Source organism: Musa acuminata, chromosome BXJ1-11 (assembly GCF_036884655.1).
Source record: "Musa acuminata AAA Group cultivar baxijiao chromosome BXJ1-11, Cavendish_Baxijiao_AAA, whole genome shotgun sequence".
In the NCBI taxonomy this organism is placed as follows: Eukaryota; Viridiplantae; Streptophyta; class Magnoliopsida; order Zingiberales; family Musaceae; genus Musa; species Musa acuminata.
In genome coordinates, this window is record NC_088337.1 from 29924138 (window position 1) to 29940366 (window position 16229).

A 16229-nucleotide genomic window follows, 5' to 3' on the forward strand; every position below is an offset into this window, starting at 1 on the left:
CCTTTCTTTTGGTGTGTTAAATGAATGTACTCTTATAAATAAGAATCACATAAAAAGATGATGTTAATGATACTTGAGTATCATCAGAAATAACTTTGCACTCATTCTCCGTTTTGCCTTCATCCATGTGCATCTCATTTTTGCTTAGGCTGATAGACAATGATCTTTGAGTATTATCTCAACCAATTTGGCCATCTATCATGATAGCTTATATCTACCAGAACCTCACAACATGTCCTCAACATGTCGATCAATTATGACGAAGCTGATGCTCTAAATATTACCACATGTCACAGAGTAATCGCAGAAAAATTAAATGCATAATGACAATTCCTCTTATGAAGAAAATATATAACAAAAACTAATATCCATATCCTGATATTGTTATCATATCTGAATAAGATGACAAATAATTAGGCCATAATCATCTGAATATCATGATCAGAAACAAAAACATAAAAACTCCAATCGACATCAAATGTGCCGGTGTCATTTTACTAGGGAACAAATGCCACCAAAACCAGATGAATCACGAGGTAAGATTAGTTGAGACCACTATAACACCAAAAGTGATTACTGCCGTAGAAAATTATGTTGCGACAACATCTAGACCCAGCAAAGCACGAATACGTAAGTGCCAATGATTGCCAGAACTTTGCAAGGACAGGTACAAGGATTACATGCCTGCGAGGCAGCAGCTCTTCAGCACCTCCAAGCTGATACAGAGACAAGCTCATTATGTTGCCAACAAAGGAAGAGAGAGGCCTGGCGCTTCTCCACATGAAATCCTTTGATCGACACCCTCTTCAGAAGGCATTCAGCCTGTGTCTCTGTAAAATTGCTGAATCGAATGGGCACAAACCCTGTGGTTGCAAAGTGTGCTCGCCAGGAAACCATCTTGTCATCCACCCGGTGCCGCCCAAGAATAGAACTCTCGATCCTTGGCTGTAGCAGAAACCTTTCGATCTTGCTAATCATATCTTGGTCAGTTCCAGATGCATCAATGGACTCCATAAGTACCATGGAGGACTGAAAAGCATGAAGGAAGTACTGCAAGAATGGAAGGCCACTCCGTTCGCACCCTTGGTCAACTGAGACCACAATCTTCGGGGAGAGTTGCTTCACAAGGCAGAGGAGAACCACGGAAGAAAGGTTTGCAGAAGCCACAGGGAGGTTTACAGCAACGGCTTCACCTCCCATGCCAAGGAGCTTCGAGGGATCAAAAGAATCCAGGCAATGGACGTTAAATTCAAAGGGAATGTTAAGGTCACTTGCAAAATGGGAGAGATTCTCCCGGATGAGCTGGAGCTCCAAGTCATTTTGGGAGTAATCTGAGGCCAAAACTGTGATTTTAAGTAGCCACACTGAACCTGCCACCGAACTGCGCCTCTGGGCCAGCTCCTGCATGAAGGAGGACCATTGTCCGCCAAAACCGATGTCGAAATCGATGATATGGATACGGTCAGAGCCACTGAGCTCCTCGAGGAGGGCTTGGATGCAGGTAAAATTAGAGAACTGAATGATGGGAGAGACCTCGGAGAAGGCCTTGTAAGCACTGAGCTTCTGCACAATGTCCCATTGAGTCGTGAGGGGATGAGACGAGAACTGACTCTGCCGATGGTGGGGATTCGATCTATTCGAGAGGATTAGCTGCAATGCCTCCTTGAAGTAAAAAGCAGAGCGGATAAGGGGCTTCCCCACGGGGGAGGGGAGCTGGTGATTGAGCCGTGCCAATATCCCACGGGCGCCAACGAAATTCCTCGCCTCGACCATCCTTGCAGCCTCGAAAAGCAGGTCAACCAATGCATGTTGTAGCTGATGATGATGCTGCTGCTGCTGAGCGGCCATTGCGGCCGAAGCATCGTCCACAGGAGCTGCCACCTTCGGTTTCCCCAACCTTTCCTGGGGATGAGGCAGCGTAAAGCTTGTGCTTTGCTGCTGTTGCGGGCATGACTGCTGTCGATGGATAAAGAGGTCCGAAGTGCCCCCAGGCTCCAGAAAGGGAAGTTTCGGCGGAACATGGTCAACGATCGAATGAAGGCGCTTCGGCTGGGTGGGGACGAGGAGGTGCGGCAGCTGCTGGTGCTCCACCTCCCCCGCACTGAGGAAGAAGGACGGGCTCGGGGTGGCCGATGGCTGGTTCAGAAGAAGGCCTGCGCCAAACAACTGCGGCTTGTCCTCCATGGTATCCGTCAAGTACGAGCCTGGCGGTAGACAGACCGGCTGCGAGATGCTGTCGCCTGCCAGCGGCAGTGGCGAGAAGAGCTGACTACCGGTTTGGTGGCCAAAGGTGGCCCCTTTGACGCCGGCGATCTCCGAGGGCGGAGACACCCAGCTGTTACTGTTCTCGAGCAAGAAGCTACCACCAGTAATTACGTTAGAAGCCAAAGGAGGAAGGCTGCCGATGGAAGCCGAGACGGAAAGCTCGTCCACGATCCTTCCAAAGGATTCAAGCCCAATTCCCGGGTCGAGAATCCCGAACCCCAAGCCGTCATTGCTGCCATTGAAATCCACCAGCCCTTGGGAGAAGAGCACCTGCTGCTGTTGCTGCTTAAGCCCGGCCGCAGAGTGGTCGACGACGTCGCCGATGATCCACCGAAGAGAAGTCTGCTCCCGGTCGGGGGAGGCCGCCGAAGTCTCCGTAAGCATCGCCTCCCAGTCTTCGACTCCAAGACCGCACCTTTCACCTCCCGCAACGAAGCCCGTGTCGAGCTGGGCTGGTATCAGCTGCAGCTCAGCCTCCCAGTCCTCCTTCCCGGACGCACCGCTGCCAGAGTCGGAGAGGGGCCATTTGTTGGCGGGGTTTTCGGAGACCACCGCCACTCCGGCGGTGTCGGAGGAGCCGCTGCTGCCCAAGGAAGAAGACAGTGTGACGGTGGAGGTGGGAGAGCTGGGGCTCCTGTGATCAAGCACCGATCTTGGCTCCGCTACCTCTGGGATCGCCAACTTTGGACTCTTATTGACCCAGAAAAGAGCTTGCTTTCCTTCTAATATTGTCTCAGCTGCATCTAAAACCCCCTTCCCCTGGCCATGATAGGGCAGACCCCTCATCTAATGCAAGAATCCAGACGCAAGTCCTTTGTTACTTTACCCCAAGAGATAAAAACAAAGTTCTTGAAAGCTGAAACAGTAGAAGGTGGACAAAGGGGAGATCTCAACTTTGTTCGGCTTCCTCTGTCTACAAGTCTACAAAATGGGACAATAATACAACGGGCGCATGCAAATTAAGCTTCAGTAGTTCCTCCTCCTCTGCCTCCTCCCATCTTTCTCAACTTTTCTTCTACACTTGTATTTTCCTTTCCTTCTTTCTTCTCTACTGTCCTACTTCTGTTTCAAAGCTTCTCTTTTATCTTTGAATGGGCTGTGACTGCCTGGTTGGGTTGGGAGAGAGAGCGGGAGGAGCGGGGGAAGCAGCGGGAGTTCCCTGTACTCTTCTCAAAATCTCCACTCTCTTTTTCCTCTTCCCCTTGTTCTGCGTTTGCTTTCTTCACCGCTTCTGCCACGGATGCGTGCAACACTAAAAAGAGTAAATGAAAGTGAGCCCCAACCTTCTCTCTCCTCTGGCTCCCTTTGCCTGCTTCCTCCTCTCCTCGTTTCTCACACCACTCCACAATCGATGCTGTAAGCATGTAGCTGGTTACTCCAACGAAGAAAATGGTCAGCATAATCTCTCTTTTAGTCCAAAATGCCCTCAGAGCCATCGCAAAGACACCATTGATTTTGGAGGCTGTTTCCGTCCTTTGACACGACCCCACTTTTTGTGCCCTTTACGGAATTAAAAGTTGCCGAGACACGGCACCTTCATCGATACGACACGTCTTGAGCCGATACGATACGTGTTGTAACGGTTCAAATCTAGATAGCGTCGATCGACAGCTCATCTTCTACACGTTCGGTTTCACGCCCGGCTACTGCCGCGGCTATGCAAGTGGGTCCCGCGGCATCTTCCAATCACAAAACGGGAGGCAAGACGGGTACGCCGCAAGCGGATGGGTAAATTATTGTTCTCCACCGAGTCACCTTGCTAAAAGGTTCTTTCGGTCAACGTGAAGGGGGCATTACGAACATTTCGGCCTGTCGTATTGTACGGTCTGGATCTGAGGCCAAATTGTTGCGTTTCCGTGTAGGGTTCGTCCTTTGGTCGGATCAGCTACGGAGACAGAACAGCGGCCAGCCATTGCTTCCCTACACGGCTTTCCGTGATTGGTTTCCGACGAGCGGACGTCAAGTTGGCGGTTGTTTGGTGTTCGGGGACGACGTGGGTGAGCCGCTCCCGTGGGCACCGTGTGGCGCAGAGATCGAGGCCGTTGGATCTGCGGGGCCCGGCTTATCGAAGGTGCCGCCAGCCAATGGGGTGTCTGTGGCTCGGCGGAAACGGCGATCCAACCGATGTGGAGGGCCGTCCCAAGACTTTGGACGGCCCTGATTGACCGATTAGTCAGCATAACGCAGCTCTAGATTCGTGTCCCCAAGTTTCCACCCGACTTGGCCCGACATCTTTATCGATGACGACGCTGGTACGCACTGGGGTACAAGGAAACAAAGTACGCCGCAGGAATGTCGCGGCTCTCGACGTGCGGTCCTCGCCTTTCCAGCGACGCGATCCAACGGTCCAGCGGCTGCCTTTTAGGAATAAGAAAAGAACCAACATGTTCTCTACCTTCCTCGTAACTGGCTGAAGCTGTGGGCCCAATGCTGGTCCCATAACCACCGAGGATTAAGTGGAACTTTGCACTTTCTAAAAAAGCTTTTGTTCTTTTAGACTGAAGAAAAAGCTTCTTTTTTTCGTCATATCTGTAATGCTTATTTATTTGGTTTTCTAAATGATAAATATATATATATATATATACGTCGCTAATAAAGTTTGATTTAATTGGAGTATGATGATTTTATCCTTGAAATGTTACCAAGAATACTTCTATTTTGATTTTCTTTTCCCCAAAAGAAAACATTAGCAATATTAACTAATGATAATATATATATAGGAAAATATCCTGCATAGTAGTTTACTTCTCCATCATCAATCTATCAATACCTCTGATCATTTTTGTCTTCTTAAACAATATTGGTTCATGTTCATGGGCCAAATCAATTAATAATATCACAATATGATAAATCGGTCCAAATCGGCTTACTAATAGGATGTTTGGATACGATACAAAATTTAGCTTTAGACAATGATCGAATAAGATGAATAATTGGGACTATGGTATCAAATTTCTTAGTAAAAATATCCATTACAAATGAATTCTCTAGCATTTGATTCCTTACGGCCCAAAAATTTATTAGTACACTTGAAAAATAACCCAGAAAATAGAAAGAATAGTTTGATAATTGGTTTATATGGATCCTATTTGGTTGAGACCAAAAATGAAAATAATATTGCTAGAAATTTACAAAGTGACATTTCCATTTCTTCACCAAAAAATGAGTTCCCCTTGAACCCAGAATCGCATTTCCTTGGAAGGATGTCTTCTGAAAAAAATTTCGCCACAGGATGTTCTATTTTTCCATAAAAATATGTTCATTCAAGAAAAACTCTAAAAATGTTAATCGTAAATAAGAAGATTGTTTACGAAGAAAAACTAATATAAATTCCCATTCAGATACATAAGAATTATATAAGAACCAAAATACTTTTTTATTTTCTTTTGAAAAAACATAAATAGATTTCTTCGGAGTAATGAGACTATTCCAATTATAATATTCATAGAGAAAGAACCAAAATACTTCGGAATATTAGTATATCTGACAGATAATTTAAATGCGATAATTTATCCTCTAAAAAAGGAAATATTGAATGAATAGATTGCAAATTATGAGATTTTGGTTTTTTTTTTTTTCTTCAAGGGAAGATTCTAATTCTGATATCATCTGAGAAAAAAAATAGGAATAAAAATAATTGTTGTGCCCAACGAATCTATTTTGGTAAGAATCATTAAATGAATAAATCAAATAATTTTGTTGATACATTCGAATAATTAAACGTTTCACAAATACCGAACTAAATTTATTGCCATAACCCCAAAAATTCACGGATTCATAAAAAATTGAACTATTTAAACCCTGATCATAAGTAAATACGTAAATATACTCCTGAAAAAGAAGTGGATATAGAAAGTATTGTTGCCGAGATCTATCTTTTTCTAAATATCCTTGTAATTCTTCCATTTACATTTCCACTTGAAGCAGGGTATTTTATATTCTATTATGTATATAGAATACAATAGTAATAAAAATATATACCCCGAAAAGGAAACAGGGAGTCCAATCAATAGATCTTTTTATTCTCTTTTTCTATCGAATTGATTTATCTTCATTGTTTCTCTTGTGACTTTGGAATTTATTCTCTTTATCAGTATACTGTTTCTTCTACACATCCTTTCTAATCCATAATAAAGAATAGTTAAGATTCATTAAAAAAAATGGAAAAAGAATCAATGGTCCACACACGGGAGAACTCATCCTTCCCTGTATCAGGCACTAATATATTTTTAACGTCTAATTAGATCGGATAATCGTTCAATTCAAATTAAGAACATAAGCTCGTTGCTTTTTGTTTTACCAAAATTGGAACCATAGACTCTATCCATTTATTCACTAGACTCGACTATAATTGTGAATTTGTTTTGTCCCCTTCCATTCCAATTTTTTTTTTATTTTTGTAGCGATCCAATAAAGATAAACTAAAAGTTCCACTTTCATTTGAATTTATAATTTTTTAATAAAATATATTTTTTTATTACGACATACTATTTTTTCCATTCATTACACTTGAGGATCAGTCGTGGTCTTATAGACTCTACCAATAGTCTAGACGAATTTATTGTTTCATCAAAATGTGTAAAAGATCATAATCGTACTTAAAAGTCGAGTACTTTACCGTTGAATTAGTAGCCCGAATAAAATAAAATAAATATGATATGTGGATACGATCAAAATGAAAAATCAATTAAATTGCACTGCACGACCCCATCAAAACATTAAAGTCCTTCAGCACAGTGCCGGTGTTTGCCGATATAAAGACACTTTGGGGCCTAATACGGACGCTAACATTGAAGCATATAAGCCCAATTCGACATGAACGCTAATGTGTAAGATCGTACCCCTCTCTCTCTATATATATATATATATATATAATCAAGAAAGAAAGAGAGAAGGGAGACGTGGCGTTAAGAGGCTGACGGGATATAATGGCAAGGATTAACGCCGTCGAGACAACGGAGCCGGGCGCGGCGCGCCCCACGGGTCGAGGCGCACGCGATTCAGCGCGGGCGCTTTTTTACTCGACACGGCCCGGGTCGACTCGACCTCGAATCCCGATTCCAACCTCGGTATCGACCACCTTCTCTCTCCGTTCCCCGCGCCTTCCTTCCATCGACTGTCGCCCGCTCACCCGTGACCCAACAGTTCACCCACTCCCCCTGGTCGGGAGAGCACGTAGGTCCCACTCGATAAAAGATGCCGACGTCTTCTTGTGGGCCCCCTCCTAAGCTCGCTCACTCTTTCCCCATCACTGTTTCTTGGTTCCTAACCCTATGCAACCATTTGATGGGGTTTTTATGGCTGAAACATTCAATGTAACAGTCTGAACACAAGGGAATCACTTGCAGAGTCAGTGGACTGCTGCAAATGAGAGTTGAAAGTCCTTGATTAGCATACCTCATTTATGATCTTGACCACCTCATGGAGGCTTCTGTGCCTTCAACTTTGGAAAAGATTTCAGCATCTGAATTCACTTATGCTATTTCGCAAGTTTTCAGAAACTAAAAGATAGAAAAAGGAAAGAAGGTTACACATTCAGCTTTCAAGTCATCAAAACTTTCTATGGTCCAAGAAAGAGAATGTATGTTGATCTTTGGTACAGCCAAGTCAACACAAATCCCCATATCCAAGTTCATCCAGTGTTTTATACTTGATCACTCTTCACTTTGTTGCACCCCTTTCAAAATTATTTTCTATGGTTTTATCTGTTGAAAGAATAGAGAAAAAGGCAGACAAAGGGAGTCTACCCTCCCAAATCCCCCCATCTCTCCTCTTACCACTTGAATCTCTCGACCGACGCATTCTTAAAAAGGAAGCACTCCCACTTCACTGTCTTGCGAAATCGCCTCTCTCTTCACATAGATCCAAACATGTCTCCTCTTCTTCTCTTAGTTCTCCTGTTAGGCTATCCCATGAATGCATGCGATGCCCTCGATCTTACGGGGCGTGCCAAGAGTTCAAACACAGCATTTAGCCACTCGAGAAAGGTTGGTGCATGCAATTCCATCACACACTTCCGTCTGAAAAGATCAGTTCTGTCGGTTGTGCAGGACATGAGAAAGGTGAGGCTCGATGATAGTGGTTCGTCCCCGGAGACGCAGCGTCATTACTTCTCGAACAGGGCTGCAGCTTTGGGAGGGCTAAATGGAACAGACGCTCAAGCACAGGACGCCAAGGGGAAGACAGAAATCGCATCAGGTGCAGCTCAGATCCCTTCGCTGGTCATGTCTTCACTGCCTGTGCCGCGACGTGGACGAAGGGAGCGCCCAGGGTTTGATGTGGATTACGTGGGACCGAGGACGCATCCCCCATCCCATAACTGAGACCGTACCGTCCTTACACGTTGGTGAGCTCTTCAGCAACAGTGAGAACTAGTGGTTTAGCAGAAACTTCCGTCTGTGCATGTCCAAACGTAAGCCATTGACATCAGTTGGATTACGAAGGCTACTCGCACTTTGTCATCTGTTTGCAATGGCTTGCTCTCTTATGACTGCAACGCAGATAATGATAAAGTAATAGAGAAAGCTCTCTTCCATCTACCATGGTAAGTTGTGACATTACCTTTTCTTTTAGGTTTCTTTTGGAATAACGCTACCAGTAGACAGAAAGCATGAATGCACACAGTACATTCATGCTCGTAACTCACAGTTAAATGAGTGTAAATGCATTTTCTAGGAAGTTTATATGCTCTCAACCCTATGTTTACAGGTATATATTACATTTGTCATTCAGTTTTCTCTCGATCATTGCATATATGACATTATGCATTCCAAATTTCTGAGAACATCCCCCTTTGCATTGCTTGTCGCCGCCTGCAATGCAGCGTGGTCCGTCACCCCTTCCCTGCCCCCTCCCCGGATACGTAGAACATCCTCCTCTGCATCTTTTGTCGCCGCCTTGTTACACAACAAGAACTCAAACCACCTTGGACTGCCCATTCGCAACTTAAGTTGCGACATGAGACTTGAGTTTCCCCGAAAAAGAGCTACAAATTAGTATTATCGTAATAATTATGTGTCTTTCATTCTTGATGCCCGGCCCAATCCAAATCCATCAACGCCCAACAATATGTCGATATTTTTGTCGATAGGAATTTGAGTTTGTATGAATATCGCAAATCTAATGAAACATAAATTAGGGAGAGATGGTAGTCGAAACGAGACTTCTATCAATGCATGCAATTATAACCATAGAAAAAAAGTGATAGTCTCAAGACTAGTCACCTAAGTCGAGGTCGATCTACTATTTGCCTCCAAGCAACCAAAGGTGGCAACATAGATAGATCTATGATCGGTGGGAAATGATTTGTTTCTCCTGTTCCAAAATCAAGTCCAGTATCTTCTTACCTTCTTCCAAAAGCCAGAAAATAAAAGGAGGACTCCAAGATCGATCAAATTGTTGATTCAGCAGCTATTGGGTTTTGGAGGGGGATGTTTGTCTTTTCCGGAACAATGGATCTCTTCAGCCATTGTTTTGTGTGATCAGAGTCCAACAAACAGCAAATTGCTGATAGTTTAGTATGATCTCAGGGAAACATCCTTGGAAGGCATGAGAGTTGTCCTCCTCGGTTGGAGTTGGGGTACTTCTAAGGACCATTTCTTTGAGATTTGTGGCCTCAGTGCACATGGTTTCCTTAACCAGTCTTTTGCAGGCCAAAGAATTCAAAAGGTAATATTCATTAATTATATATATATATATATAATATAATATAATGTTGCCGACATGATGTGTCATTTTCATCACTTGAAGCATGATCATAATAATGTGACATCACATCCCTCCATTGCTCATACAAATGTGGAATGAAGACAGCCCTTTCTGTATGGACAATAATGCACTGAACACAAGTTACTGAACATCGTCAAATGAAATGGTATCAAAGGGAACACCACACCTCCTCCAGTCCTTTTCATGTATGTTTCAATCTTTCATACTAAGCAAAAGGCAGAGAGAGAGAGAGAGAGAGAGAGATTAACCAGTGACCACGACGTCTTTCATATGTCAAGGACGATAAATGATTGAGCGATCTGATAGCTTACCTAACGTTTTAGGATCGTCTTCCACTTTCGCAGATACCCAAGCCAACTTGAATTAGGCTTCTTGCACGCAGTAGAGGAACCTGACATGAGCTTTATCTCATGTGTTAGCTTCCGACTTAACCCTTGAACGCGTAAACCAGGGATTGGCAAGTGTACCAGTGAGTGGGTGGAAGAATAAGGTTCGTGAATAATGCTATCAACAATCTGAGGGACAAATTTGACATCTGAATTGCACACTTGGAAGAATGATATGACATTTGCTCAAATGAATCGATTAAGTTGGCCATGCAATGGTATTCTTTTAGCCTCATATATCAGATGAAATGATACATAACGATTAAGATGAGTAGGTTGGGTGGAACATGAAGGTGACATGAGCCTAAAATTCACGTGAAGCAGTGTGGAGGATCGCTATAGTGTGCTGTAACTCACATGTGTAGGGTTGCATGCACGCACGTACTTGGCCCGCCAAATTGCATGGCTGTCTACCAATCTGCATGCACGCACATGTTTGCTATCCACTTCTACTCTTTCGGTGGTTGAAGAAGAGTATGATTTGGGTTCTTAGGAAGTGTGCGTCATCAGAAGAAACCTGCATAGGGATTATTAAATTGATAACATTTGGATTTGATCAAGTTGATTCGGATCTGTATGTATAAAAAATTTAATGTGATCGAAGAAAAAATTCAAACATTTATTTGGATTTAGGGTTAATATGAGTTTGGACGATTGTCCCATGATAGATCTATATGAAGATCGAAAATAGACGAGGTTTTCGACGTAATCTCTCCGAGGCATCAGTTATAATCCTAAATAGTATTTTAAAATAAGTTAACCAATGTACGAATGAAATATTTTACACATTATTTTCGAGATATGGGCGAAATATTCCTCGTATTATTATTTTAAGCTAACACCCACCTGGTCTAATTATTGATCGAGTCTTATATATTCATTATTGATTGTAATATCATATTACTGGGATCCCCTATCTACTTTAAAAGATCCATTTCTTTCAATTTTTTTTTTATTTTTTCTATAAAAAAAGGTATTTCAGAATCTCTTTGAGATGAAGAAGGAAACTTGCCACCAGACAAGCTAGGGTTAGGTTGGGACCATGGTAGTTAAAACTTACTCATCAGTGGGTCAGGCTGGATTGGACACCACATATAATATGGCCACAACATTCATGCATGCACTGCACATGAACAGCAATTATGGTCTTCATGGGACGAAATCAAATCACTTAGTAAATATCTTGATGATTACTGACAGAAATACTTTTATGGTTGGATTGCATTTTTGTTGCTAATTACTAATCCAATGATTCAATCGACAAAATTCCTTGCACCTTAAATCTAATACGTACTTCCAAGAGATGGAAGTATGCCAAGAAAGCACTGTGGCAAGCATGTGTATAGGCCGAGAGAGCAGTTCATTTGATCATGGAACATACAGTCGATTCCTTTGGCAAATTCATACCAATAAGTACCATGGAAGTCTCGCAAATTAATGAGTTCGATATCAGATCAATATGACAATTTAGATGTTATTTAGGACGAATTACTCTTTTAAGAAAATAAGAAGGGTAAACACTCTAAGAAAGAACAATATGAACATAAATCTTGGAGTTCTTTTTCTTGCTTCATTATTTGGTGGATGGAAGCCTACCTTCTGATTTGGTACTTGTAAAAGATTCCTAAATGAATTTGCCTCATCAGGGTAGTACAACATAATATGACCTAGATGTAGGTACTAATATAAGATATGATTTCCCTATTTCCAATTATGTATTATCAAAATATAAATATTATCTTTACTCATAAAGAATATACATATATATATATATATATATCAAGTATAACACATTATACTAACATAAAGTACAATCTCAATAATCCAATGTTGGCAAAGGTGTCTTGTTGGTTTGATCACCTTACAATATGTGAATTGCTGGTGAAACTGAGGGGTAGATTCCCTCTACATCCCAAGCTAAACAAAATCTCTATAACCTTACTATGTGGCTTTGTTTTCTTGTTCGCCTTCAATAGGAAATCGTTTGTGCCACCACAGTCATGCTTTTAGAAGCCTCATTTAATCATATCGTTATAATTATTCAAATCAAAGTTGAAAATAACATATTTATAGAAAGAACAAATGTCATATGATGGCTCGCGAAGATTTTGTAAGACCAAGATTGATTGTAGGTACATGTAATTTCTCAGTGCATGGAGGTGCAAGATGGTAGTCCATTGCATATATACATGCATATCCACATGCACATCTAATTTCTTCTCGCATTTGCTGGTTGATATTTGTGATCGTAAGACTGATACAAGTAGAGATTCCAAAGCAGATCGGCCTTCCGTGAAGAAGCTGCTCCAGTGTTAGCTCCTACCTACGTATGCACCGCAAGAACAACACGGTTGCATGAAGGAAGCTGCAAATCGTGTCAAAGTGACCCCGAACAATTACACTTGTGATTTCATTCGATGGAAGAAACAAAATACATTACACCATTCACTAGTCACAATCTGCATGCGCTTATTGAAAGAGAGAGAGAGAGAGAGAGAGAGAGAGAGAGAGAGACGAAGAAGCTACACCGATGTAGATTTGAGTTCACATGAACACCGGGAAAGCCAACAAGCGGGAGTTTAAGGGCACTGGAAGCCCTCGGGGACCTTCTTGCCACAGTAGTTCACCAGGAGGCTGAGGCTGATGGGTATGTTGAGGTTGGCGCCGAGGACGTTGGCCTTGAGGGCGGTGCAGAGGCAGAGAGCGGCCTCGTCGTCGGCAAGCCCTTCCACCAGACTGCAGCAGGGCTTCTTCGGCGGCTTGCCGATCTCGACGTTGATCAATTTGAGGACGTCGCTGCAGGCGGCAAATTTGAGGGTGTCCACGGGGCATTTCCCGGAGGGGGCAGGGCTCGGGGTTGGCTTCGGCTTCGGCTTCGGCTTGGGTTTGGGCTTCGGCGTCGGGGTAGGGCAGTAGCCGCAGGCGCTGGTGAGGACCCAGAAGAGGACGTTGAACAAGAGGAAAAGAGCGATCGAGCTTGTGGTCTTCGACGCCATGGTCTCTTCCACTCTAGTGAACGCTAAGTGCTCGTGATGGGTTGATGCAACGTGGTACGCAGTGGTACTTATAGGGCAAGGAGGATAGACGAGAGCCACTGAGAGCCAGTTGTAGGCTGGAAGACAGGACAAACAACGCCATGTGAGGGGAGAAGCAATGGCCAAGGGGTTTTAGCTGGCAGATTCCGGATCGTTTTGGAGCATTCCTGTGGCTGTTCCACAAGACTTTTGTGCACCATTCCTTCTACTAGCTTGACGTGCAAATACCATCATCATATATATCACTGGAACTTAGTGGCCATGAGGTTACAACTCCGGGGGACTTGATTCATTGGCCTGCAGCAAAGTTTTAGAGTTTCCTGAGCTACATAACCAGGAATGGCAGCTGGGTTTTAGCTTCTTCTTACGTTGAAGAAGACATGTCTGAAGCTGATTGCCACAGGTAACATCAATCCAGTTGTAGTTCATACCGAAGCCGACTTATGGAGCTTCTCACTGCACAGTGTGAAACTATATCAGACAAGAAAAAGAGTGTTCTTATCTTCTCTGATGGACTATAAGTAACTCCACAACATAGTTAAGAGGCCTTGTGAAAGGTAGAAAGAAGAGTGAGGAAGAAGCATGACAAGGTTCAATAATTGAGGCGCAGCATCCATGAAAGGAGGTCAATATAAACTTTGTGCAAGTCTCGGGCAATGATCAAAGAACAAGTTGCCGCAATGACCATATCATCATTTTGGCTTTGCAAGACAAAATCTCCTTCGGGTTCTTAGCTTAGTTATGAGCTTTATAATCGATCAACTATACAACACATTGGATTTGGATCAACCACAGCCTTTGTCATTTGTTATAGCACAAGTTGATGAGCAAGTGATTTGGATGAGAACCCCTGCAGCAATTCAAATACAACAATACAATTATTAGGGGCACGCCCTACCATCGAGCAATTTGCTGACCGTGTGGGGCTGCGTGCGTACGTTGAATGTGACGAGTTTTGGAAGCTCTAGAGTTTGCATCAAATCGAGACAATAAGCCGCCGTATGTGGACATCAACACACCAACAATTTTGTTCTTTTTTTTTAATGAAAGGATAAAGGAAGAAGATAAGATTTAAGTTTAAAATTTTATAATGAACTATCAATTTTTTTACTAGCTAAAATAACTAATATCTTCAAAATATATCATATGATATTTTAAAATTTCAATCTTATATATATATATATATAATATTTTGAAAAATAATTTTTGTCTATCAACTAGTCACTTTAAAGGCATTGATGTAGAAGAAAAGAGCTGAATCACCCTCCACTAGGCAATTATGTATAGATGGTTATGGTTTGTTTGCTCCCGTGGACAATTGAGAGGTCGTTTGTGTCTATTGCTCCTGTGGATAAAATGCCACGAGGGACATTGAGGTTATTACAGAGAATCCTCTCAGCTGGTGAAGTATAAACATTGACCCCCGATGCCAACCAAAAGGATCGAGCCATTTTTAAAAAAAAACTTTGACACCCCATACAACCTCTCAAACTAACTTGAGCGTCGGAGAGGATAGGTTGGAAAACTCTTTATGACATTGACCTTTGTGTAGGAACCTACTGAGAAGCTAGATTCCACATTGGCCTAATCTCAAGACCACCTCGGAGAGGTTGAAACTACACGAAGACCACCTTGGAGCCACCTCAACTGCACCAAGGCTGCCTCAAGGGTTCCTCGGATGTCTCTACGCCTTTGAGTCAAAACCAAGCTGTGCTAACTTAATCATCGACGATACATCCTCTCAACATTTTAATACTAGAAGGAGGGTCAAATGTGCCCGAGTCATATGAATCGAGAAAACTTAATCCACGCATAGATGAATCCGCTACGACAAAGACCCTGAGCCAAATGTGCTCGAGGCATGTGTTAGGAAAACCTAACTTACACTAATATGAATTCGCTATGATAGATACCTTGGGCCAAATATGCCCAAGGCATATGAATCAAGAAAACTTGGCCCGTACCAATATGAATATGTTATGATGGAGACCCCAGGCTAAATGTGCATGAGGCATGTGAGTTGGAAAAATCTGATTCATGCCTGATGAATCCACTATGGTGGAGACCCCAAGCCAAATGTGCTCGAGGCATGAGTCGGAAAAACTCAATCCACACTAATATAAATTCGTTATTGCATAAACCTTGAGCCATATGTACTCGAGATATGTGAGTCAAGAAAACTTGATCTGCGTCAATATGAATCAACTACGATGGAGTTCCTGGGCCAAATATGCTCGAGTCATATGAGTCAGGAAAGCCCGACTCACGCCAAGATGAATTCGCTACAGCATAGGCACAAAGCTAAAAGCTCTCAAGGCATGTTAGTCGGGAAAACTTGACACATGCTAAAATAAATCTATTATGGTGAAGGCGAAAAGGTAAAAGTACATGAGACACCTGAATCGGGAAAACCCAACCCGCAAGATAAGATCTCGAATGCTCCTGTATCGAACAAACTAAACGACGTGCTTCTAACCCCTCTCGTAAGTGCCCTAAGCACACTTTTGTGGGGGGACAAATGATAGGAAATATTTTGACAATCAATCCATGTCCGCTAACTAGTCACCATAGAGACACTAATATAAAAGAAAAGGATTGAATTACTATTCACAAGATAATGATGTGGGAGTAGCTATGGTGTGTCGGCTCTCATGAACAATAGTCCATGGGAAGTTGTTCGGACTAACCTTATCAATATTTATGGATAACAATCCACGGGAGGTTGTTCAAGCCTATCACTCCCATCGATAAAACGCCAAGAGAGGACATTGAGGTTATTACAAAGGATTTTCTCAATTGATTAGGTTTAAAAGCT

The 16229-nt window shown here is 42.8% G+C and overlaps 2 protein-coding genes across 2 annotated transcripts; both read right to left on the bottom strand.

The window, feature by feature from the left end:
• Positions 1–454: 454 nt before the first annotated feature.
• Positions 455–3625, bottom strand: LOC135597586 (scarecrow-like protein 27). The gene has a single exon (XM_065090739.1). It carries the CDS (start codon positions 3049–3051, stop codon positions 703–705), a length of 2349 nt encoding a protein of 782 aa, XP_064946811.1. The 5' UTR covers positions 3052–3625; the 3' UTR covers positions 455–702.
• Positions 3626–12762: 9137 nt separating this feature from the next.
• On the bottom strand, positions 12763–13427 carry LOC135597587 (14 kDa proline-rich protein DC2.15-like). Its single transcript, XM_065090740.1, has one exon. It carries the CDS (start codon positions 13373–13375, stop codon positions 12959–12961), a length of 417 nt encoding a protein of 138 aa, XP_064946812.1. The 5' UTR covers positions 13376–13427; the 3' UTR covers positions 12763–12958.
• Positions 13428–16229: the final 2802 nt, after the last annotated feature.